This window comes from Takifugu rubripes, chromosome 13 (genome assembly GCF_901000725.2).
Source record: "Takifugu rubripes chromosome 13, fTakRub1.2, whole genome shotgun sequence".
NCBI classification, from domain to species: Eukaryota; Metazoa; Chordata; class Actinopteri; order Tetraodontiformes; family Tetraodontidae; genus Takifugu; species Takifugu rubripes.
This window is the reverse complement of record NC_042297.1, coordinates 7644059-7671870: the sequence shown is the minus strand read 5'-3', so window position 1 is coordinate 7671870 and position 27812 is coordinate 7644059. Positions and strand designations below refer to the sequence as shown.

General features: G+C 42.1%; 1 protein-coding gene across 3 annotated transcripts in view; it reads right to left on the bottom strand.

Moving 5' to 3' along the window:
* The window catches only part of esrrga (estrogen-related receptor gamma a), a 65569-nt gene that overhangs the window by 9972 nt on the left and 27785 nt on the right, over positions 1 to 27812 (bottom strand). For 2 of the 3 annotated variants that reach the window (XM_029846442.1, XM_011609671.2), the window contains exons 3-6: positions 22439 to 22863; positions 17736 to 17852; positions 10924 to 11034; positions 8446 to 8628 (exon numbers count right to left, since the gene is read on the bottom strand). In XM_029846442.1, the coding sequence (XP_029702302.1) occupies positions 8446 to 8628; positions 10924 to 11034; positions 17736 to 17852; positions 22439 to 22863 (836 nt within the window). The remainder of the gene's footprint in view (positions 1 to 8445; positions 8629 to 10923; positions 11035 to 17735; positions 17853 to 22438; positions 22864 to 27812) is intronic. The other variant, XM_029846443.1, reaches the window with a different exon arrangement.

Here is a 27812-nt window from a genome sequence, read left to right as displayed (position 1 = left end):
TCTCTGGTTTCTTCCCACATTACAGAGACATGAAGATGAGTTTGATTCCTGAATTTAAATATGAATATTTTACCATCACAAGATTCTCAATCCAAATCTGGATGCGTGAATTATATTGTTGACATATAGCCAGGAGCATCATTAGAGACCAAACTAAGGAGCTAATTGGACTTCCCATCAAAATTCACACCCCTGGAAAAGGCACCAGTATCGCTGAGTAACACAAATGTAATCAGAAGTTTAGTGTTGACCAAGCTGGACGGATCCAACTACTGTCTCAAACTTGTATTTAATTAATATTCCCAGTTTGTTCAATTAACTGGTTTTGACACACCATTGATCTTTTGGTGGATTTACTTTTCAGAGAACATATCCTTCTGTAATCTAGTCTACTGAAAAGAGACACACAAAAAAAATCCATCCATCTAATGTGTGGTCATGGGGGCCTGAAGACGATGGAGGGGGAGAGCTGGACAACCCCCTGAATGCCATCACCTTTATGACAGGACTGCGTGACTGACATAACTGAAGATTAGATCCTCTGATTGTTAAAGCTAAAGTATAAACACGAAGAGCAAATATATGAAACCAGGCAATTAGTGGATAAATGGAACTCTGCTTTTTTTTTTTGGAAACCACAACTGATGCATGAATGGAACCTTGCTGATGATGGATTTAAGGTCTAGTCCCAGTGTCTGTATCTGAGATTATGAGCCTGTGTTGATTCTATCTTCCTAATCCCCCATAGCTTCCCATAGAGAGAGGACCGCAGGAACTCTACAAGGATTAATTTACCATTCACAGATTAGAGATATGGTCTCAGATATCATCATCCAGGACAAGCATCGCAAGGAAGGGCTCAACAATAGAGCGATGGAGGGAAGGGAAGCGGGGGAGAAACTCACCTACAGACAGTATAGACTGCGAGAACGACAGAGATGAGAATGAATGCAAATGTGGAGACATTCTTCTGTCCAACATTATCATGCCTTGATGTCCTAGCTTGAAGACAAGAGCATTAGATCTTATTCCACCACCTCATCTAGGCCTGAAAAAGCCTGGCTTGAAAATCTTAATTAATTGTTCAATAGTCCTGCAGGGTCATTATGCACTGCAATAAAGAAGCGTGTAATTATGAGATTTAACAGCCATTACCAAGGCCAGGAACTCATATGTCATCATCAGCAACCAAGCCAATGGTTTAGTACAGCTGTGTGTGGCTTGATGGACAACGCACACACACACTGGAATATATACACATGGTTGAAGAAGCAATAAATGTTTGTTCATGTGATCATGCACTGTAATGTCTGTACTCCATACTGGAACTGTAACATTCTGCATAAAAATGTGCGACTAATATGGAAAAGCAGACAGATGATGATGGACACACATGCCGGCATGCACATGCACGTGCACACGAGCCTGACCCAGACAATAAGGCAGCCAGCTGTGAGAGCAGCCTGCAGATGAAACACCCAATCAAGGTTAAATAGAGGCAAAAACACACAAACCATTACGGCGCCTTTTGGGTTTTTCGATACTTTTGAATGCAGCACGATGAGCATTCAGGTCAGAGATGGCGCTCATGGTTTTCTGCCACATGACCAGAGGAACGCAGCATCCTCCCTACGATTGGAGCCAACACACTCTTCTGGATGGAAGAGGTGGCTCTGGTATGCCAGACACAGAGGCTTCTGACATTTAAAGACATAAATATACTGAATATTTTAACTACATTCACACTAAATTCAAAGAAAATTCAAAAGTTCCCTTATTCTTGTTCAAGGACGGTCAGTGGTTAACTGCAGAATTCTAAGAGAAATCACAAACCAGTGATGTGTGTGTGTGGTTTTTTTTTTTTTTAAAAAAAACCCATCACAAACACAACAAATACATGACAAAATAATAAAACTATGATGAACAGACTTAACCCTGTGTGTATTATACACGTGCACACAGAAATTAAAAATATCACATTTGTGTATGTTGTGTGCACATATCATAAATGATTCCCAGCTGCTGACAGACATGCTATCGTATGATTTTCCCCACTCAATAATTCTCAGATGGAAGAGATGAATACTAAAGAATGATATTTATCAGCCGTGGATGAAGACAGATGGACAGAGAAGAAATACAGCAGAAAGAGAAATAAACAGCAAAGGCTGGACAACTGTAAATGAAAAAGAGAAAGAAGCCTCAACATGTAAAAAGAGAAGAATAAAGATAAAGAGTGGAAAAAATCAATAAAAATGAAGAAAGAGCATAGCAAATGGGAGCTAAAAACCTTCAGAGAAAAAAAGGAAGAAAGGAAAGAAGAAGTAAAAGTAAGATGAGGGAAGAAAGTAAAATGAAAAGGGTGAGGCAAAGGGATATGTATGAAATCAGACAAGGAAGGCAGACAGAAGACAGAGAGAAGGACAGAATACTGCAACTGTCTGTCTGTGAACTTTGCATGAACCATCAGAAATAATATGATAGCATGACTAGACTGTCCCTCCTTCCACTAGATTTGCTGCATGCATAGGTGTGTGATAGGAGGGTGTGGATATCTGAGAGTCTTCTGTGTGTGTGTGTGTGTGTGTGTGTGTGTGTGTGTGTGTGTGTGCACGGCCAATAGATAGAATAGGATGATGATGATTTGAAATGGAGTTTGGCCTGTGCATAATTATGATCATCTATCTTTATGCCCCAGCAGCATATCACATCCCATCACATCACATCACATCCCATCATCTCTCTCTTGGTCTCTTAGTCTTTCTCAGGCTCACAAATACACAAAAGCAAATTGAAAATGGTAAAAGCTGCCTGTTTGTTAGTGCTGACTTGGATGATGATGGGCTCAGATTTGACTGATTTATTTGTTGCTGCACGTCTGATGTCACCTATCATAAAAGGATGCACAGGTGCAGTTATCCTTTGTGCTGTGACTGTGTACTGATGCTACTTTAAAGTGTTTGTGGGTGAGTTTATGAGGTCTTTCTTGTGTGTGTGTGTGTGTGTGTGTGTTTGTGTGTGTTCACAGACATTATTTGATGCAGATTAGTCGGTGTACTCAGATTGCAGGCTGAGTCTCAAAGGCTGATAGACAAATGAATTTGATTTGCTAATGTAATCAAACTAACAGCAATGGGCTGCTGAGCACAAATCTAACTACTTCAATTTTTCCTTTTGCTCTTTTACTTGAGAATCTCTTCAGAGTGACATTCAGGATTTTATACAAAAAAGTGATTAAAATTACCTTTAGGTTGTAAAGGGAGAATGAGCAGAAACAACAGTGAAAATCAGTCATTCCCACCAAAAACCTTCTTCTCTGGTGAATTAGACGAAGTTGTTCAGGTTCTAAACCAATAGTTCTAATTCCGAAAGCTTTGTTGTCCCGATGCTTTTACAGTGACAAGTGTTAGTTGTGTTTGCCTGAGAATGTGTGGGAGAGCTGGAACCTGCCACAGGTCAAGCCAGTACGTTAACATCTGTGCGCAAACATGTATGTGTAGCCAGCGCGGAGTCTGCATCGTCAAGGAAACGCTGTCAACACAAGGAAGTGGCTGACTCAGACCACACAGAAAAAAAATCTAACAAGTATCTGCCAACACATACGTCAGGATTCATGATGTGGTCCCAAAGCGTTGAGATAAGATCCTTCAATGTCCCTATCAGTTTTTAAAACCAACGTATGGAATCTAATTTACTGACCAGAAAATGATGAAAGCAATATAGAGAAAAAAGGGGAAAGCGTTGCCTCTGTTCTTTCTTGATTTCTCATATTGATGAGATGCTTCGACTGCCCTCATCCTTAATCCAATAAAGAAAGCTCAACCTAATCCAAACATTAAGCTCATATATCCAATATTGTCTTGCTAATTTGATTTAATCAATATTTGTTTTCATCTGCACACACAGATATGTTTGTTTGTCTGTAGCGCAATAAGGAACCAGGGTACTCGAAACCAAGACGGTGGCCTCTAAATATGTTATGTAGCTCTGGAAAGCGAACTGGTCCAATCAAAGAGGCCCTGCAGGACCACTGGGATGCACGTTGCCAAATCGTATCATACACAGCACAACAGAAACTTGACTGAAACATTTAAAGAAACTCTTTTATTCCAAATCACATGCAAAGATAAAAGTCTAACTTGTCCCTAACTGTAATGGCTCAAATGAGGATTTAAGTTTTAGCTGGTAGAATCTGTTCTGGGTGAATCCTCAGTCAATAGAAGCAAATATGTTATATAACATAAATGTGTAAGTGTGTGTTTGTGTGTGTTGCATCTAGCATGTTGTGCCTGTCAAGGTGAGATTCAGATGACAGAATGAGGTCAAACCTGTGGAGGATTCTGTGTTTTCACTGTCTGCAGGTACAGACTGGACAGTTATTGGTAGGGAAGAGAGGAGAGGATGAGAGAGGAGCAGAAAGAAGGAGAGAGGAGAGGAGAGGAGAGGAGAGAGGAGCAGAGAGAAGGAGAGAGGAAAGGAGAGGAGAGGAGGGAAGAGGAGGAGAGAGGAGCAGAGAGAAGGAGAGAGGAAAGGAGAGGAGAGGAGGGAAGAGGAGGAGAGAGGAGCAGACAGAAGGAGAGAGGAAAGGAGAGGAGAGGAGGGAAGAGGAGGAGAGAGGAGCAGAGAGAAGGAGAGAAGAGGAGAGGAGAGGAGAGGAGAGGAGAGGAGAGGAGAGGAGAGGAGAGGAGAGGAGAGGAGAGGAGAGGAGAGAGGGGATGAGAAAATCTGATAATGTGATTAAACAGCTGAAAAAAACATTGTTGTATTTTTATGTGTCACTGAAGAATGTTTCTGATTTATCACTGACCAACAAGCTTTTTGCACCGCAATTAATGAAAACTCTCTCTCTCTCTCACACACACACACACACACACACACACACACACACACCTTGTGTATATTCATAGACAAGCACACATGCACACATCACTTCCCACAATTTTGTGTCCTTTGATGTAACTGTTTAAATAAACTAATGCTGACTAAATTCTGTGTGTGTGTGTGTGTGTGTGTGTGTGTGTGTGTGTGTGCGTGTGTGTGTGTGTGTGTGTGTGTGTGTTCGGTGGTGATTAATCAATATGTTCTTCCTGACGGGGTGTTTTTCCATCCGGTTGCTGATGTTCCTCCTTGACTTGCTGATTTACTGACTGACTGTCTGAGTGCTTGAACAGTTAACGAGATCTTTGTAAAAACCCGTCAAGATATGAAGAAACAGGAGCAGCGATGGCGATTAGACCTCCCTCCCTGACTGAGTCCTGTTTATTACTGTTAGCAAATATGAACACTTAATTTGATCAATAATCACTTAATGCTCTCCAAAAAAATCTAAACATTGTTTCCCACAACTGATCAATAAATGTGTTAAGATGAACAGAAGCAGAAGCGCCGATCAAACTGGTGAAACTGGTTGGAAGGATAAAGGCATGAGGAAGAGAGAGAAGCTTGATTTGAGGGATGAGGTTGACTCAGTGATGAGGTGAAGGATACCATGGAGAGGATGGGAGGTCAGGTCAATGAGAAGGAGAAAAGGAGGATGAGCCCCAGGAACAGAGGGCAAAGGGGTGGCAGGAATTCCACCAGCAGGTCAGAAGACTCTTATTTTTGTCAGCTCCAAGGCAGTCTCTATATTATACAGAGTTAATGCATGTGACAACGATGCTCTGGTCCTGCTACATTATTGTGCTTTAGCTTCAGTCAAGTGTTTTATTGGGAAACTGCTTCTTCATTTTGTTTCATTTTCTAGGACTTTTTACGCATTATTATTGAGCAACGAATGTAACGTAATGGAGGACACTTGATGAACCACTCCTAAAATGTCCCTGAAGATGAAGCACGTTATTAAATCGTTACAGAATAAGGAGACAGATGCCACCATCCGATCACACAAAAAAGCCAAAGCAGCTTCTTCCATATCTCCATATAGGCTGATTAAATGAATGGACCAACAGCAACTCTCAGGCACCCCCCACCCCCACCCCCATCTCCGTTTTTACAGCTCAATCATACTGCCGACGCTTATCCTGGGTGTCAAAATTGAAAGGGGAACGAAGGGAAGAAAAGGAGAATTACTAAGAAAGGAAAGAGCACGTAAGAAGAGATAGGGTGGAGAGAATAGTGAAATGGCAATGGGGGGCTGCCCCAAGAGTAATTTCTCTCTTGAATAAAGAAAGAATGGAGGGGGGACGTTGTTAAAAAAAGCACTAATGGCAAGGCCCCTGGTTCTGGATTGTTATAGGTTTTGGCTGTCTTTCACTGATTCATTCATTTGTTCATTCTATGCTCTTTCGTCAAGTCAAGTGCTGCCTGTCCGTCTTTTCCTTTTGTGTCCGCAAGTCTAGATAAGAGCTGCCGGCATGACTGTCTGCTAGTCATTTAGTTAACATAAGGGAGGGAGGGAGGGAGGATGGAGAAAACGATGAAAAGACTAATTCTACAGACAGATAAATGGCACATTTTGAATGGCCTCTTTATTTTAATTCACTCGTTCACTCCTGTTTAAATATTTGTATTCTTCCACCTCCTCTGACCTGACCACCTCTTGTTCTTACTTCAACACACACTTGAAGATAATGTGCACACTAATACACCACTAGAGACTTTAGTACACATCAAGGCCTTAATGGTTTTATACGTCTGCATAACCTACAGCTTTAAAACACAGTTCTAATACTTGACTCGTATAAACATGTATAGATATATAAATTTAACCTCTCAAACACACACACACACACACACACACACACACACACACACACACACACACACACACACACACACACACAGGCGCACACAAGCACATTCCTTGTTGGAAACAGGCCATGCATATGTGTGAAACCTCATTTTCATCTTCTAATGACATATCAAATGGTTGCATACAGCCAATAACAGTATGGAAATGAGCGTGCACAATCACATGCACAAAACATTAGAATAAAACAACCAATCGAATGCCCCATCAAAGCTCTAAGGTTGGGAAATCTGTGTCAACCACAGCGGGTCACACACCCACACCCACACACACACCCACACGTACACGTCTACCCTAGCCTTGTTATCCTGGGGCCTGTCTTGCAGGCAGCCTCTCTAACACTGAGTGATGTTTAAATTAGTTTACAATTTAGCCTCCTCGCTATCCGCAGACGGCTCTTAACTCAGGCTGTGCATGAGATGTGTTTTTGTGTGTGCGTTTCTGCGTGTGTGAGCGTAACAAATTGTTGCCAGTACGGCAGACATCTAATGACTTCAAATTAGCTGCCTGGCTCTCGCTTTGACACGTTGTTACCACTGTTAGTGGCCTGTGTGTGTGGAAGTGTGTATGCACGTGTGTGTGTGTGTGCTGCGCCGTGCAGCCATATCATGGAACATAAATTGGCTTCACCTCTCTTCTTTGTACCTCTGTCTTTTTTCCGTCTTTGTTTCCCTCTTCATCAATTTGATTTAAAAAAATTACTGTTATACAACAATTACTGAAGCGTGTGTGTTCACATGCACAGACTCATGTGTGGTCTGCTGTTACACAAATGCACATACACAGTACAAGATGTGGGAAGAGACAACTATGTAAAGGTTAACAGGTCTATACTTTTATTTACCACCAAGATTCAATCAGTTTTACCTATTTACGTGTGCAGCCGATCACTTTTTTGCGTTCATCTATCTCCACCTGTGTGTATGTGTGTGTGAGACAGTATTGGATTAGTGTTCAGTGTTGTGAACAATGTGGTTTTCATAAAGTGTCCAGATGCACGCACGCTTGCACACTTGGAAGATGAAGAGTTCTATCTTTGGCTGTGAGCAGCGGATTGCCCTTCTCATTTATCTAATCATGCCATCTTCTCTCCTCCGCCAAGCAATTGTGGCGCTTGACTCCTTTTACACAGAAAGCTGTAACACACACACATAATCAGGTTCCTCGGTTCCATCATTGCACAGTGCTGAACTGTAACCAGTGATGAAGAAATTTTCTTCTCCATTCCCACATTTTAAAACAACAGGACTCATCTTATGTAAGTCTGAGACATAGATGCTGGATCCTGTTGAACCCTGCACACAGTTGCACTAAAGTGTCACATCAAGGCCGTCACATCTGCCTCTTGGTTTTTGTCTCTTTTCTCATGTTATCATTTGTATTTTGTTTTATTTTTACCATTAAACGGCCCAGGCTTGTAGGTCAGTATTGTTATTTTAGGACTTTAGCAGCAGAGATCTTTGAAACATTTAAGCTTCCTCCTCTGAATTTAATTCATCTTGAGAAAACACAAGGCCAACATTGAAGCTTTAGTGTCAAGATGTGATGGGTGACAGGTTGGCCAGTTGTATGATGGTGGGTGAGAGGTCGCACCCGCAGCACCTGCATCTGATCCCAGTCTCACTCCAGTAGGTCAGACAGTGCACATGCACATCTGTATATGTACACGCTTGATGTTTATTGCTTAATTTTCCTACCTGGGATATGTTTAGCCCAGCCGATGTTCACCACCAGCTCTCTGTCCGCCAGGTCACACAGCGTAGTCAGGGCCTTGATGTCGCTGTCTGGTACCGTCGGGTCTGGCATGGCATAAATCTTCTCTGGCTCAGCGACCAGCAAGTGAGAGACGATTTTGTTATCTGCAAGGCAGCCAAAGGCAACTGACATGACCACCAGACAAGGAGAAAAACACAGAGACAGAGAGTTGGTGAATTTTTGCTGCGAATGACTACAAAGTGTTCTACAGCAAACGTAGGGCAGAAAAAGAATGGTTCATTCGCATAGTCTCCTCGTAACATGCTAGCTAGCACACAGGTTGCTATATGTTCATGTCTGTTAAAAAGAAGCAAAACGGCTGCTGTGAGGGTTAGACAGAAGCATATCACTTTCATATGTTAATATCAGTATTACTGCTATTTTGTGCTTGATGTATATGCGTTACGCTCAGGAATTAGTCGTTAATCAAGCAGGATAATTGATCTGACTGCTGTATTACAGCATGACTACCTTTGGAACTATAGTTGGGAAGATAAAATGTAAAAAAAATCCCCAGTTTTCATTCTGGAGTTGTTGCAAGATATGATTAAAGATGAGCACTGTTGGTGAGTCAACTTGTTCACAACATTGTATTATGCATTACCGCCTCAAACATCAAGTCAACCAATCCTCACTGACACATACAGACGAGGAAGATTATATGGAAACCAAACAGCTCAGCTGGTAATGGTGACATGTGGTGATGAGATCTCTATGGCCCATTAGTGACAGACCCTGATACCCTGCTTCCAAATTAATCCACCAACTAATCAAGCATGGGAATAATAACAGGGGATAGAAGTGAGAGAGGAGTGAGGGGAGGGAAGAAAGAGTGACAAATAAGAGGAGGAAAAAAATAACAGCGAACAGACAGGTAGAATTAAAGTCATGGACAGATCGTAAAAAGACAGACAGGAAGAGTGGAGAGAGCGACAGCTAGTAGAGATAAACAACAGAAGGGAGTGAATCAGAGTTGGGGGGGATGAGACGTGTATTGATCTCACACTCGCCACCCCCACAAACACACTTGCACATAAATATATATTCTTTTCTTCCTCTTCGGTCTAGCTCCAGCTCCAGGGTCGTTTGAACCAAAACAATCCCAGTCACTGTGTGGTATCTGTGGGTAAATCTTATTTAATGTTTCCCTAATTAGAATCAATGGAAGCCCATTTCCAAACCCTGGGCTATTGTTCTGTTCTCACACAATCAATGGGGACACTGAAGCTGGGGATTGGGCTACAGATAGATGGGATGTCTGTGTGTGTCTGAGGGACAGAAAGATTTTTTGTTGTGTGTATCGACTGTGTGTCGGAGAAAAAGAACAAAAAACAAAACAGAAAGTCTACATTAAACTCTAGATTTGTGTTCTTTGAGAATCACGACAGGAACAACTCTTTGGATTGCAGACCGATTCCAGTTATGTAATTGGATTAATAAAAGGCTTAATAAAAGAAAAATACAGTTAGGAGAAAAGTGGCCTTTCTTACAATCAAGGACATTTATTTGGTTCTGTGTATGCACACACACACACACATTTATATTATCCAATCATTCTGGTGATTAGTAGTGCAGAAGTCCTGTAAGCTGTCGTGTCGTGCAGCCATTCAGCATATTGGCCTAAAGCAGAATATGCTACAGCTTTAAGCAAAATGGGCTTTGGGGACCAAGCTGCTAAACACTAGTCAATCTGCACTGCATGTGCGTGCGTGTGTTATGTGTGCAAGCAGACGGTTAGCTAAAGAGCTAACTCTAGTTTGATGTGGTTGCCAGATTGGATTTAATCCGGATTAGGGTTCTGGCCCATCCCCTCCCTTCCTCTCTCCTCATCTCATCTCATTCTCTCTGAAAAACCTCCTTGTTAAGGTGTAGTCTCTCTCTCTCTCTCTCTCCCTCTCCACCTGTCTCTCACTTTCTCTCAGTCAGGCATTCCCTTGTTAATTTTTCAATCATCAGGCTCTGGCTATGGTTTTGTTCTTTAATAGATGCAGCCAATCTAGCCAGAGCAAAATGAAGACCTTTATAGTGAAATATTACACATATAAAATGTTATGATCCCACACTAGTAGCTGTAGAGACAAGGAAATAAACTCTGGTTGGAACAGATGGCCTCCCAACATTGTATGTGTGTATGTGTGTGTGTGTGTGTGTGTGTGTGTGTGTTTACATGACTTTAGTGTCCCATTAGTGTGGAATTGGATGGATTGGCCTTATCTTATACATGTGGATTACAACAAAACTGCCTCCACAAAATGATATAATACATTGGAATTTCAATATTTTCAATGATTTTCTAGAGAGCATAAGTGATTAGTTGTACAGTATGAGATATGATCTTTCAGAGATGCTTCCAGATCACAGGAAGAGCTATTACAGGTGCTGTTACCAGCAACTTTGGACGTGTCTTTGAATTCTCTTACATGGCTTCTTTGCAGGCAAAGCCAGTTGTGGGTTCAGGTATGGACTGTTGTCAGCATCTATTCTGCGTTTGTACTTCTGTCTGCCTCCACGGACCCGGTCCAGACGAACACCTGTGGGCAAAGGAACAAGGATATCAAGACAAAGAACACCACACAGGAAGTGAGTGCAATCACACAAGTAAAACAAGCACGCGATGGTGTCCAAATTCCACTGTACTGCATTTTTTTTACACCAAAATCTATTATCAGATATTTAGGATAGATATTACCGTATATCCTTTCCATCCTCTCTTACCGTTTGCAGCCGTGCAGTTACGGGTGGACTTCAGTTAATTTTAGGGGCTCTATTAGAGTGCAAAACCTAATGGTGCTCTTCTGACTTTTCCCATGTTTCTGGTCCAGTCTATGTTGCTGTTTCTTTCTCTTTCTGTCTTGTTAATTAATTGACACAAAGGAGTCCTAATTTAATTAGGCCAATCTCTCAGGGGATTGGGTGTTACCGTGGTTACCACTTAAAGATGGATAAGGACGACAAAGGTGTCATGAACCTAGGAGGGGAAGAGTATAAGGGAAAAGAGGAGGATTTAATAAAGATTATCAAATATTTCAAGCTGAAAAGGATTTTCCACCAAATAACTTCAGCTCTACGACATGGTTCTGATTTCTATACAATAAATGACAGCAGTCATTACATCAGCGTTCCCTGAGCAACCTTGCATCTCAATGAATTTTAATAAAACTGTGAAGCAAAAGCAGCTGAGATGAGAGTAGCGGGACTATTTTCGAACAGATAGATTAAATCCACAGAAAAATGTGCTGACGCCAACCAAGACAAAAAAGAGATTTAAGAAAAATGATCATAGAAAGTAAAAATTGGTGCACATGACACTAATAAGTGCTTGTTTGTGGTGAACACAATAATTTACATAACAATATCTTACCAAGACCTTAAATGAGCTTTTGAAATGTAAATTTAACTCTCAAACCAGTGAACTGTACATGCCGTGTGTGTGTCTGTGTTTGTGTGTGTGTGGGGGGGGGCCAAAACGGCTGACAGCCCAGGTATGCTGTTCGAGCATGTGTGTGTGTGCGTGTGTGTGATGGTGGTGGGGCGGCAGTGTCAGCAAACGGTCAAGAATCTCTGAACACCAGGGGGTACAAAGCCACACAAACACACTTTCTGTTTTTCTATCACACACACACGGTATTTTCACACAACATTTACACTCGTTTAGGTAAGCTCTGACAAACCGCTTGCTCAGTTGCTACCTGGGTCACCAGCAGGTCAGAAGTAAAGCATCAAGTATAGGAGAAGGTGCAGAAGATGGTTGGAAGAAGGGATGATTTAGAGGTCTGGCCTGAAGGTATAAGTGAAGGATAAGTGAAAAAAATATTCTTTCGTCAAAAATTAAAGTCACCTGCCTTCCTGCTCAACTGTGAGAGACAGTAAAGTTGCTGTTTAGAGTTTAACGCTACTCCCTTTATGACACTATGACCGGTGTTGCTGTTACTGTTGAGTCAGACAGTCTATGGAGGTTATTTAATGCCTTTTCTTTCGTGTTTAAACACACTGCACAGGCTTTGGACATCATACACTAATTCCGACATGCAGACGTCCAATATTTCCCTTTCCTTGGACGGTAAAGCCTCAGCGCTGCTGAGCTCACTTTATAAAGAGCCCTCTCTAACTACCTCATTTATTTTCCACCAAATTAACTCTCTCTCAACACTGATTAATGATCAAATCTAAATGAATCAAATTAAAAATTGAAAATTATATTTCCAAAGTCCACAAAAAGGAAAGAGGGGAAGGCTGGGGAAGAGTGAGAGTGTGCTCTCCTCTTAACAAATGAGCCTTCAAATAATAAAGAATGGGCAACAGGGACAGGAAAGACTGAACCAAGACTGGAGGGGAGAGAGAAAGGGTCATGGAGGAGAAGTGTGTGTATAAAAAGAGCAAATGAGCAGCAGAAAAATGGAACAAATATGGACGAAAAACAAATATAGGACAGAAAAGGAGTGCAGTCTTTCTGTTCATCATCTTTACAATCACACCCATGTTTTTCTTTCTGTCATGATAACACACACGCACACACACGCGCGCACACACACACATGCATACGCACACACACACACACACACACACACACACACACACACGAGTGATGAAGGTGAATCATTTCTGTCATGGGAATATTGCTGGCTGTCAATAGCACAATCTGCACTGATCACATCAGCATGGATTTTACACAGCATTGGCATCACTCTGTGTTACCACGTTTGTGTGTGTGTAAGTGTGTGTGTGTGTGAGTGTGTGTGAACGTGCCTGTGTGTGAGTGTGTGTGTATGTTTGAGTGAGTGTCTGTGTTTATGTGTGAGTGTGTGTTTGAATAGTTGAAGAATTGCAAGTAAAATGCCTTCGACACCCAAGTGTTTTTGAAGAAAGATGCATGTCTCTAACAGGTAGAGAGAAATGGGAAGAGATGGAGGAGAAGAAAGGAGGAGATGGAAATGGATTGATTTCAGATGGTCAATGATTAGATAACATAATGAACGGGTGAAAGAGAGGAGTGTTCAGGTGGAAAAAGTGTAAGACAGGGACAGTGGGAAAAATAAATAATGGGATTCTTGTTGATGACAATAGGAAACACTCAAAAGGAAAAAGTGGAAAATCTAAAAAAGAAAAGAGAGGAAGAACTGAATTTGTAACAGAGTTGAACACCCAGTATTAGTGATGCTGGAGGGAAGTAGTTGTTTGAATTAATTCAAGATGAATGTAAAGATTTGACAAGAAAGAAAAAGAGAAGGGATGACAAAAGAAGAAAATGAAGCGAAAGCGCAGGACGGAGAGGAAGATAAGAGGGAAAAGTGTGCGGTGTCATGCAGTGACGTTGGTTTAGACCAGAACAAATCTCAACAGAAGCGCCTGAGGCAGCGGGCAGGTGGCCGTCACTGGTGTGTGAACAGGAGTGTGTGTGAGTGTGCGTGAGGAACCATGACAATGCTGCCTTCTTCATAGAAACAGCTCGGTCTCTTTAACAGACACAGAAAACACTGCTATATATTCCAAAACAGGACATCCAGAGAAAACCAACCTGGAGCTTACCTGTACATTAGTGGCATTTATCTGATTAATTAAGGCTTGTGTTCAGGGATGGTGGTGGTTGGGGAGAGTTCTTACTCTTATTGTTGTCTTGGTATGTGTCTTCTGCCCTGAACACAGAGTGCATGTGAAACACTATGGACCACTTAGGTGTACCTCTCACCGTATTTCCATTATCACTCTCCTCTATCTGGGCTGCAACCAGATTCTACACACACACACACACACACACACACGCATGCACACACTCCAGGACATACGCTACCCAGCCAGATTTAGCTACAAGTTTCCCATGAGGGAACACCAGACGCCACCAGTTGTCTGGCACTCCTCTCCTCTGTTTCCTCATCCTCTTCTCTGCTCCTTTTATTCCCTCCATAGTTGCTTCCTAACAATCATCTCTTCACAATTGAATGTTAACTTTTATCTGAAATCCTTTTTGAAATGTTTGTGCTGTCTGAAAGTAATGCATCAGTTGGTCATCTCAATTATGGTGCGTGAGTGTGTGTGTATTTGTGTGTGTGTGTGTGTGTGTGAGAGAGAGCAACCATAAAGACTCTGGATGGCAGCAGGGAGAATTGTTGAGCTATGAAGAGAGTTATGATGCACAGCACCAGCTGTACATACACACCAAACACATGAGCACCATCATTCACACAGACTGGGGCCTTCCACCTGGTCTCACTCATTAGGTCTTAGAGGCCGGGGGGAGCATGGCCAAAGTTGGCAAGTGTGGTGTGTGTGTGTATGTGCAGTTGTGCGATGGGGGCAGTGTGCCAAGGTTTATATTAGCAGTCTGTGGACTTTCCTCTCTGGTAAACTACCATCTGAATCCAGTTGGCTGTACGGCAAAACCGAGATGGAGTCTTTAGTTGTGGATTCACCATGATTCACGTGTGATCATCAAATCTGTCGCATTAAAGGCAGCAAATGTGTCACTGTGGCCATATGCACATGTACATTTATCTTGCTGGCCCATGGATGGAGTCCCTCTGCCAACGGTCTTCATGTTCACATGTCTGTTCAGTGTTTTCTTGTTTATGATAATTCAACACATCACTGCTGAATCTGTTCTGCCAGTATGAAATGAGCAGTAATCAGTACAGTGATGCCAGATTTTTAACTTCACAATTAAAATAAAACTGTGAACACAATGCTTTACAAATCCTATTTCACTCCTTTTTGGTCAAATACTTTAACTGTAACGTTGCTCTTTTCTCACACTACCCTCCACTCATTAAGCCCCACCCACACGACCTTTTGCTCTTCAGCTGACGCATCATTATGACCTCATTAAAAATGGACAGCCAGCCATTGCCAGAGGGGAAGTTCTTATAATATAGTCAGGTCCTTTAATTGCTTTGCTCCAGAAATTAGCTAGTACATATTGGTGGGTGGGTGTCCCATGGTCGTTTATTTCTCCAGTTTAACCCCACCACCCCCCACCACCACCCCCCACTCCTTTACTTCTCTGCATGAACAATAGTCAATATTTCACACAGTTAGGAGTGAGTGGATATTCACATTATCAGGTCAGGTGTGTGGTGAAAAGAACATAAAAAACAGCAGCAGTTTGAATTGGTTTACTGACCCTCTGGCCTCTTCTCTGCTCTCTTTCTGACACACACACACACACACACACACACACACACACACACACACACACACACACACACACGCGCACACACACACACACACACACACACACACACACACACACACACACACACACAAACACACACATGCACACACACATTCACAGCTTCCTTCCTGCCTCACTTGCTCTTCATCTCACCTACTTTGTCTCCCAGAGCGACAAAGCTAATTTGAGGCCAATCTTGCCCTGAGGGGTAAACTTCAGCATCTAAACAGGGACACACACACACACACACACACACGCACACACACACACACACATACACACACACACATACACACACAAACACACACACACTACACCAGGTCTGCCTGTCCACCCTTATACGTATATTGTATGTATATGTGTGTGTGTATGTGCATGTGTGTGTTGGTGATGAGTGTACATGGAGTAGAGAGACAGTAGCAAAAAACGGCAGCAATAGTTCTGGCCTCGTACAATGCTCTGTGGGCAAACCACATCCCAGAGTGTTAAAATCAATACCATGCTTTCCCCTCCGACTATTTATTCTGTGCTACTAAAAATATGGATGTGTTTAAACTCCGATACTAAAATGGGACGGTCATTAATAATATGTATGTGAGGATCTTGTTCATCGACAAAAGGTCATGTGGTTTCCGTGTCCAGTATGAGGATGTGGTCTGAGCTCTGAACACTGAGACTCACGGAAGTGCCAACAGCACATGCACTTACACTTGTGTGTGTGCACATCTGTGGCCACACAAACACGGATGTGACCAAACAGGCGATGAGACATAGGTTCTGCTTATGTCAGATCAACTGGGACTGAGAAAAAGCAAACGCCACGACAGCACCTTCTTTGGACTCTGTGTGTGTGTGTATGTGCACATGAGGAAAGTAGGAGGCAAATGAGAAAGTGCATTAGTTCTGAGGTTTTGCAGATGATAAACCTTTCACATCAAATATATAATGAAACTAATATCAGAGCCAGGGCTGCGTCAGGAACATGTTGACACTGATGTTGTTCTTATTGTGAGTAAAATGTGCTTGTGTGACTCTAACGTCTGCTTTAATAATGATGATGTTTTCATGTGATCATGTTTGTGGTTTAGGAGCTGGAAGGAAGGGGGTGGGTGCCAAAAGGATGGAGACAAAAGGGCTGAAAAGGAGAGTGAATAGATGAAATGAAAGAGACACAACACAACCAGTGGAATAACATTGAGTGGGAGAAATGGAGAGAAAGATGAAGACAGGAATGGATGGAAGAAGGGCTGGCAGAAGCATGCTCCCTGACCAATGTGAGGAAGGGGGCGTAGGCCAGGTCTCCCATCAATTACAACCTTGACCCTCGTCTCTTTTCTTCTCCTCTCCCTCTCTCACACACTTTCTGCTCCATTCAACCATCAGTCCCAGCCTCTCGTCCTCCCTTGGTCCCTCTCCTCCCCTCTTCTCTCCTCCTATAAATCAATCTCTTCTCCCTCCATTCCTCCCCCAAGCTTTCTCTCACCCCTCCCCTTGCCCAGCTTTCTCTCTCTCTGTTCCTCCTGACTCATCTCCCTCCTTTCATTGTTGGTAGTGCAGTGGGAGTAGAAAGGTCAGGCGTGGGCAGACGAGAGTGAGAGAACGAGGCTGAGGCAATGAATGAGAGTAAAAATGAGAGAATGAGTGTGCTTAATCAAAGTGTTGAGGAACAGCTAATATGGGGAGGAGCAGCTAACATATCTGGAGCTTTTCCTACAGCAATAATAAGTGCTGAGTGAGAGTGTTGCTGAGGTTGTGTTGATATATCTGCGGTGGTCTTACTTCCTTAAATAATGTGGATAATTTACTCATGGGACAAAAACTAAAGTCATCTTGGGAACTTAGTCACCATGTACTGAATAAATCCCACATCCACGCATTTAACAAGAGCATTAGCCGTTTCTTACACAAACACTGTTTTCATAAAAGAATGAGTGTTGTAAATGTAAATTTAGGGGTTTTAATTTGATATTCATGAGCCTCTTTTGATGAAAAGAACATATTAGCGTTTCTTTAAACCACTACATGAGCTGATGAAGTTAATGAGGGTGAAACTTAAAGAGTTCTTACCCTCCCTCAACATGCCTACAGTCAGACACTTCATAAAGCGGCAGGCCTGGCATGACTTGCGTCTCCTTTTGGTGATCTCACACTCGTTGGTTGCTGGACAGCTGTACTCAATGTTGCCTGTAAAGGTGTTAATATGATGACAGAGGACAGAAAGAACAATTTTAATTCAAGACACACCAAAAGACAGATGGACAAATCATCTGTCAGCTAAAAGAAATTACCGGTAGTCAGCATACGCTGCTCCAGGACAGACAGAGAACACCTACATTCTGTTTTAGCTACAAACTGTTTCTATGGAACCATAATAACACAGATGGAGCAATTCACATCAAACATTTTCTGTATCACTAATGACTTACCTTCATTACCTGATATGCTGTAAGATTCAAACTTTATAAATGCCCCATTTGTCTGGGTTCTACTTGTGTGTATTGCACAAGTGTACATGTGACATTGCACAAGCAGACCGAGGTTGCGTGAGAAGCTGCACTTCAGTCACGGAAACACTAAGGTGTAAAGATGTGGTTAAGATTATTAGCTGATGTAAGTCTATTAACTTCACAAGCTTTGCCAGCAAAAACAACAACAAGGTGACTGTTAGAATCTTCGCTTCCCATGATGGCTGGTCAATTTTGACCAGAATAATGTGTCCATTTTCTTCAGATGTGGGAAGACGTTATTGGACTCACACATATTTCACTGACAGTACTGCTGTTAACATGCATAAATATCCAATACAAGTGTAAAGCAAATGTAAAGTCCCCTGTTAGGTATCTACAAGTGAAAACCAGGCAACATTTCTGCCCAGTAGATATTCAATGCTCAGTCAGGTGATGTTGGCAAAACAAAGGTGTGATTAAGTTGGCTTTAGTTTAGTTTATTTAGTATTAGAGGAAACCACCAGGATGGGCAGAGCCACAAGAGATGAGAAAAATGCATTGGCAAGCAAAGGTCTTTTCTTAATTCAGACTTCAACTTGTAAATTCTGGATGAACTGAGAAGATAGCAACACCTCCTTTACGTTCAGTCCTACAAACTGACACCATGTGCATGTGGTTCCATTTGCCCTGGAGAAAATGTGATGCCTAAACTACTGTACAGATTAAGCTAGAAGAGACGTTGTTGCCATCTCTTGGTGCCCACTGACTACAGTGCACCAGCATCTCTGACTGGAACAACATAAACAGTGATTACTATTGACTGTTGCTGCGCAGAGGATGTTTTCTAATTATTGGGCTGATTAAAGGGGCTAGTTAGCTTGAGAAAAGGCTAAATGCACAATAACTTCCTAATGGGTAACAAGATGCTCATTAATCAGTCTTGTTAGTTAGAGGAAGCGCTAAACATGCTAAATGCTGGGGTAACCCTTATAGCTTAATGGACACTACTAATGGGACTAGTTAGATTACAGCAATAATTACATATTGATGCTACAGGAGGACCAACTTAATTCAGCAATTAAGGAGAACAGTTATGCAGCACTAAGGCTAAATGTGTTAATGACAGAATCGTGTGGGTTAATGGATGGTCAGTGAGGGGACTTTGTAAACCAGGAAGTGCAGCTAAGTGAATAACTGCTGTTAAGAACCACTTCTGTGGCTGGTGGCATTAAGCCTAAATGTTTTAAATCCTCTTTGAGCATATCAAGCTGCTGCATAGTTGTAATAATATATAGCTTCTTATTCATTGGGTGAAACTACAGGCATGACAAAAAATGTTAGTGAAATGTGTTCTTCCAGTTCTTACGATGATTTAAATTCACATGAAGTCATTTGTGTTCGACACATATGATTTTTTTTGGTTGTGAAATGCGGTCTGTCGGCTGAATGCAGAGATCATGCTTGGACCCCCCAGACAGGTTCTTACACTCTTCTCTCTATAATGGGTGACTTTTTAAAGTGTGTGTCTGATTGGGGGTATACAAGCCTCAAATCCCCTGAAATCTCCTTTGAGATATGTTGGCATGTCCACCTTCTGCATGACAGCTGCTCCAGTCTCTGCACATCATGTAGATTCTGTATACGTTAGAAGGATTTCTTTCTTTTTATGGCCCAACAAGCCTTTTTATGCATGTTTTCATTCTTCATTGGAACTCTAACTTTGAGTGTCCTCTCTGTTAATCTGATCTCCCCTACAAATATTATCACTACATGTTTTCCCTTATGCTGCTGCCTTATTCCTTCTGTCTCTCCATTTTAATGTCCTTTTTCTCCCTTTCCTGCCCCTTCTCCCTTCCCCACATGCTCTCCCCTTTATCCCTTTTTCTCAATAAGGGAGTGATAGATGCAGGTTGTCAGGTGTCGCTGGACAGATGCCACAGAAACAACAGCTGCCAGAGTCACTTCCTCCACGCTGTGGCACGCACACACTTTTAAATCCTCTCCCCCTACTCTCCTCTCCTCCTACTCACTTCACCTCCTCTCTTCTCCTACTCTCCAGTCTTCTCTTACTGTCTTATCCTCTTTTCCTCTCCTCATACTCTCTTCTTCTCCTCCTTTCCTCTCCTCTCCTCCTTTCTCCTCTCTGTCCAGCTGGATGTGTTTTTTTGGTGATTACCTGCAGTTTTATTGGCTAATGGGTTGAAACATACCAATATGTCTGCCACTGCCCATCTGAGGCTGGCACTACTACCCAGCCAAGATGGACACACACACACACACACACACACACAGACACAGACACAGACACACACACAGACACACACAGACACACACACACACACACACACACACCTTGTGTATATTCATAGACAAGCCCACATGCACGCGGTTACATTTCCACCCATGTGAGTGGATAAACTCAAGCCCTCACACAGGCACAGAGGGGAACACAAACACACGTTCACACTTTGGTTGTGTTTGGCTCATGTGGCAGCCAGAGATGATGTCATGACCCATTTGTTCTAGGGGGTCCAAGACTGCTCAGTCTGCATCCAGACATCCAGGAAACTCATTTATATAATATAAAGCTTGTGTTCACTTTTTAAATAGCCTTGCAATGAACAATCTCAGTTGATGATATTATTAAATCATTTCAAATTAGAAGCCAGAGTCAGAGTCTTGACCTTTACCTTTAAACTCTGAATGTCCTGATTATATCAATACATTCCACCAACTTCATGAGATTGACGGATTACAAATATAAATGAGCAGATGTCAGACAGTGGACACAGCCCTGTTTAAACCAGGTCAAGGTCATCTATATACACCTATACCCCAAGCATTATGGCCATATGTTTACAAGGTTCATGTTTTTAATATAGAACTGTATCTAAAACTACATTACCTTTAACAAGACCTCACAATAAATGAAAATTCACCTTACAACGTAAATGCTCTGACAGATAAACCTAGGGTTACCTTACACGGTGTGATTACAAAGTCCTGTAAGTGGCTTAACTGTACAGTATATCATGCTGTATATGCTGTTGTCTATATGAAATTGCTTCTATAGATCTGTTTGGCCCCTTTATCTCTGCATGCCTGTACCAATCTCTGTCAGGATTGCACCGAGGCTTGAGCTCATTCCACAATAAACACATACAGGTCATCTCTCCATAGTGGTGACCATCTCATAGATGTAAGACCCCAGGACATTCTGGCACTCTCTGGGGCTTTAGTAGGAAAGCTGCTTATCTGAGGCAAAAGAAAGCAGGAACAGAGAGGTGGATGGATGAAGAGGCAGATAGATGAATCTTGTCTGATATGACCGACTGACTCAATTGATCAATGACACCTGGTCGGCTGGTTCTTGGTTATTGCAGCTGTGTCTTGACAGACAAGGAGGTTGGGTTTAAGATTATTACTGAACATAAAGTTGTCAAAGGTTGTTTGTCCCTTGTAGGGTCATATATACCACAGTGACCCTAGTTGAGAAAACCTTTCCACCATTTATCAGGCATAAAACTCTTCAAAGTTACAGTAATGCCTAGGCGCTCTGTGTTCATGGATAAAATAGTGCTGTGCAGTATGGATGGCATGAGGGTGGCTCAAAGTAAACTTAAAATAAATAAAAAGAGGAGGGTAGCCTACATACCTGATGCATTTCTTGGACTCTTTCTAACAAGAGACAGGGGAAGGATTACTGTACTGTGTGGATTACGGCTCTATCCTCCCCTCTACTGCTGAACCTGAACTTCTGACCTCCAGGCGCAACCTCTGACCTTCCTCTGACACAACGTTATCTCCTCGACAACATGCTTACAGCTAACACTCTCAATGTGGAGCCTAAGAAGCCAGATTGAAAACACTAGCTGAAAATTGAAATTACTGTTGATGAATAAAAGGTTAAATTTGAGGGTGAAAGGGAGGCGTGTCTCACAATCAGATGGATGTGTGATTGGATAGTTGTACTTGGGTGGGTTAAGCAGCAAGTGTGGCCAGAGGAGACTAGGTACTGCAACATTCAGCAAGGACAGAGGAAAAAGTGGACCATGGTTGTGTCCCGACAGCCCGCTGAGTACTCAGAGGTTACGAGCAGCATATAAAATTGTAGGTCCACATCTGGCCTGGGGCTTCTATCGAATGTTCCAGATCTAGAATACCAGCTAAAATGCATGTGCATGTGACTCACTGCTCTGTATGCTCAAGTCTATTTCATTGAAGCAGCCGTTAAAGGTGAATGAAATGAACTGTATCACAGAAATATGGACAGATACAAACAAGCATTGAGCATTCAGACAGAAGGCCAAAATGGGAGCCAACCTTGGATTGTGCGTTTGAAGAAAGCCTTGCAGGCCTCACAGGACGCCACTCCGTAGTGGTATCCCGATGCAATGTCCCCGCACACCAGACACAGCCTCTTCGGCATGGAATTTAACATGTACTCGCATTTAATCTGTGAATCTTCCCCAATAGTTGAAGAACAGTCCTCGTAACGCTTTGATCCAGGGCCACCGGTGGGACCCAGTGGCCCTGCATTGGAGCCATAAAGGCTGGGGGAGTCTAAACCGTTGGGGTGGCCGTTCATCGTAGACGAATACGAGCCAGAGGCGTCACTCGAGCCACCTGGGGAGTGATGGTTCAGACTGTCAGTAAGGGAGGCAGGACTAGATGGTTCAGTCTTTATATAAGAGGATGGACAGTTGGACTCAAGGTGGCGCTCCTTACTGGACATTCTGCAGAGGAGCCTAAAGAGGTAAGACAGGAAGAAACAGAGAAGAAAGGAAAAGTGTTAGAGAAAAACAATGCAAGAATATGACAAATGGTGTTAAAAGTGTTAAACAGACGAGACAAAGTCAAGAAAGTGTTTGAATTCAGTTTCACAAAGATTAGTGAACACAATACAACTACTGAGAGCTATTTAGGAGAGAAATGATGCCAAACTGAAGTTAGAGACATTAGTTGGAAGAAACAGACAAGATAAATGGTTTATTTAGGGGAACTGTGTAAGATGCAGAATCCTCTATACCAGCGTCCAAACACATGCACAAGGCCGGCGCTCATCCATCACTCTGCACTCAATAACAACTTGTTCTACATGAAGGTAATCAGTAAGCAGCCCTTCTGCTGCTCAATCATCCCAAAGACACACACACACACACACACACCTACCGTGCAATAAAATTTTGTTGAAAAGCGCTCGTTTACAATATAAAATAATAAGCAATTATTTATTTTGTTTTCTGGAATCTCTTGTTCTTTTCTGATATTTTGTTTTTCTCTGCTTCATTCCATCCCCCAATCCTCTCCTCTCCTCTCCTCTCCTCTCCTGCTTTTGCTTCTTCTCCCTGAGGAGGCTGGCCAGTGTCTCGTTAATGGCAGTTGTAATTAACAGCTATCTTCTTGCTGTCCATATCTCTCCATACATCCTTTTGTCTACCTTAGTATCTATCTACCTGTCTTCCTATCACCTCCCATTCACTGCCATCGCTCTAACTCAATCTCTCTCCACTCGCTTTCACTTCCTCTTTACATTACCATTCTCCATTTCTCTAACCCTGCTGTCCCTCCATTCTGTCTTTTCATTGTTAAAAGGCAGAAAGCACAAAAGAGGTTTTTAATTAAGGCAGGATGCTGCTAAACGAGGGGCTTCTAAAGTCCAGTCAGCCTGTAAAAGATCCCTGTTCTACAGGGACCCATAAAACACAGACAGCGCCTTGACGGAGAATGGAGAGCTGGGTGAGGAAAAAGGGCTGGGGAGGGGAGACAAAGTCAGGTAAGCAGATATGCAGCCATAATATAACATGGGTGGGTGGATGTGGACCTACAGGGGCTGGTAGGAATCTGTTTACATCAGAACTGTTTGAATTTGAAAGTGCAAACAGTGAATACCAAACAAACTTGTGAAATTACTTGAGATTTATAATGGCCGAAGCTCTTTCCTCTCATTAATACTTTTAATACTGTTTTTTCTCAATCACATTGTTACAAAGTGTAAAATAAAATGGTCTGTGGTTGCATGGAGGGTAGACAAGATTAGCAATGAAGAAAGAATAATGATGCTCAAGAATAAATGGATGATGAGATCTCAGAGACAGAAAACAGAAAAGGGGTGAAAGTAGATGATGTGATGGTGGTTATTTAATCTTTTCTTCTCTTTTATTCCCTTTTGTGCCTCCTCCTTTTGACCGTCAATCCCTTTGAGGACCATTAAGTGAAAGAGTTTAAGTGCCAAAGATCTCAGGTGCTTTTTTTTTTTACCTTTTCCTCTCAAATTCTCATCCATCTTTTTCCCATTGCTCCTCTTTGCTCTTTTCTCTTGCTCTCATTTCCATCATTTTTTTCTCTCATGTACTTTTTCATTCCTTCCTTCTCTCATTCTGTCTATACATGAAAAATAATGGCCGTCAAAGGGGGAGGAATAAAAAGAATTAAAGGGAAGAGATGCGTGCAGAGGAGAGAAGAGGAAAGAAGATTAAGAAATCACAGAGTGCGCCGTGCTGAGCGAGAGGTTGAATGCATTTATGTATGTATGTTATCAGTATAATTACGGCTCCATGTAACGATGGCTCAGTGCTGAAAGAGCAGTCTTATTGTGACTGTCTCTTCAGAAAAGGGTTGAGAAAGAGGGGAGGAGGATGGATCCATTTTTTGATTCCATGTGTTTTTAGGTACTTAAATACTATGGATTTGCCTAGTTGAGATGGAAAAGTTTTAACTCGTGTTTTTACATAGATTCATGGAGGTACAGAGTATGTTGAATCATGTTACTGCACAAAATAAGTGAAGGGGTCTAAGATCATCAGAGCTCTTTAAAAGAAGATGGATTTCTGTTCTGCTGAACTGTTCAAGTACATGACTGCAGGAACCGCAGAATGCAGTAAAACATAATTTATCAATTCAAAAACAGACAAAGAGAGCAGCAGAAAGAGTAGAACGTTGTCTAACAAATACAGGAGGAATGGAAAAGAAGAATCTTTATTTGAGGGTAGTTTAAAGGAAGCTGGGCCACTTTAGTGTGACAAGCTGTCATTAGAGCGGTGGGCTGATGCAGCGACCTGAGAAACATGCTATCATCGTGTTAAAGCAGCTACTCTCAGCGCTCTGCTGCGCGCTCTCTTAGTCTGTGTTTCTGTGCAGCCACAAACTATCATTATGTACAATCTTTATACAACTGTCTCATGAGATGGCAGACATAATCGGAAACAACTCCAAACAGCTTCTGCCCTGCAATAGATAAGTAATGATAAGAGAGAAGAGAAGAGCAGAAGAGTCTGCTGTTGTAAGGTCATTTCAAACCTGGGTGTCATTTTTATTTGGAATTTACTCTACTTTGGTTTTTAAATCAGTTGTTCTATGTGTGAACTTGAAAGAGATTCCTTCACACATTCACGTGCATGTACCAAAAAGATAAAAACATGCCTGTGCCCCAACAGCATTTTAAAAAACTAATGAAAAATCTATAAGAACTGGAACGGAAGGCTAAGAAGAGACAGGAAAGAGGAATGGTTGCAACAGACAGAGAGGAGAGAAGTGCTGACAACGTAGCTGCTGCCGTTTGGCTAATACCTTTCCATCACACCGAGCATTGTGCTCTCGATGCTGATAAGAACACACAGTCCAATAAGCAAAAAGAAAAAAGTGAGAGAGAAACAGGAAGAGACAGAGAGAGAGAGAGAGAATACCCCATACAATTCTATCTCGATGATACTGCAAGCGCTTTGGGTAGGAATGGGAAGGATGGAATGCAAAAAAAAAAATACATTGAATTAAAGTAAGTAGTAAGAAGAGGGATTAGAAAAAATGCATTAACATTTCTATAGTCAAATGAATAGATTTCATCAATAGACTGAATTGCTTTTTCAGCCCCTCTGTTTATTTTTATTACTTTGCTCCATGTCTATCTCTATTTTAGTCCCTTTTCTATCTGTGCATGCTTGTTGAACTGTTTGTTCGGGCGTTAATCTAATCCAGGCAACTCTGTGACTGAGTGTAGACAAGTTCAAATAAAAACACTTTCCTTCAGCTTGTTAGCCACACCATCCAACATGAAGATGAAAAGCCAGCTGCAACTAAAACACACCACTGCCATTGGACAGATCTATTTTTAGGCCACGAGTTCTTCCTGAGTAGTAATTATTAGCTGTTCTCCCTGTTTACTGTGTATGGTCTGTGTCTTGTTTTAAGGCAGGGAAAGAGTTAAATAAACTGGAGTGTGTGTTCTCCTGACTGTGTGTTTGAGGTTCCCTCAGTAGAATCACAGCATGTCAATGATTATAGTTGTTTTCAGGAAGAAAAGTGAATAAAATAAGAAATAAAAACTCACGCAGCGACAGTCAATCTAAACCAATCTCCCTCCAACTGAGCTCTTTCTTTCCCTCTCTTTAGGTCTCAGTCTCTCACTCTCCCCAATTGACTTTTCTTCTTTCAAACAAAAACACTGTTATTTCTTTTTCGGTCATGTGTACACACACACACACTGACTAAAACCACCTCATGTCCCAAGCAAATTCGCAACACATACGTGCACACACACCGGCGAACAGATCAATTGTTACAGTGTTAGTCCTGCAGGAAACCTGTAATTCGCTTCATTGGCTGCAGAATAAACCCCTGATTACATACAATCAATATGATAATGGGGAAAACACATTCTAGCCAAAGGTCTGTTGGGCTGTAAAGACCCACACAGTCATGGAAATATGTGAGGGTGTTTCATTGCATCTATGATGATCAAGCTGTAACTTTAAGTACTCTTGCAAATGAGCTTTAATTTAGCAAATATAGATGGGACGTCTACACATTGGTGTCAAATGAATTGGATAGAAGATCCATCAGCGGGGTTAAAACTGGGGTTCACGACACACACACACACACACGCACGCACGCACGCACACACACACACACACACACACACACACACACACACACACGCACACACACACACACACACACACACACACACACACACACACACACACACAGTGGGAGACAAGAGATGGTTCCCACACGGGCAGCACTGCCAAACACAGTCATGAACGCTGTGTTGTTTCGACTAGTCTGCACACCGCTCAGCTCTACTGTGTCTAGATTAGTGACATCACATCAGATGTGAGTGACATCATCACTCAGAATATTGGGTATTGAGTGCAGATAGATAAGGGGCTCACCTTGTCCACAGCAAAAATGTGAAGGTATTGCCCCCCTCACCCTGGTACTGTGTCAGATGGAAATCTTGATGATTTAGGTCATTTTCTAGTGGAACCCTGGCTGATAAGAGTGTTGCTGCCAAGCATTATCTCTGGCAGCATGTCTTCTTTCTCTTTTCTCCACCTCCATTGTTTCTGTGTTTCTCTCTTCACCCATGTTCTACCACCCTTCATGGTTTAAAGGTGGTTATCTACTGTAATAACACTTTAATGCCATCACATTATGCATCAGACTGCAACTTAGCAGTAAAAGCAGTACTAGCTCGATGTGTCCTGTCATGTTTGGCATTTTCTTCCCTTCTCAATGTGTATAATTACAATTTGACAGGATGCAGAATAAATCTGAAAAATGCTGCTTGTGTTGTTAGGGTAAAGGACACCATCCAAGGTGAAGGTGTGGATTAATGTTTTTTATAACTGAGCAAGTGAAGCGTATCGTTACATACAAAACTTACCATTAGTCCTAATACTCGCCACCATGGCAGACA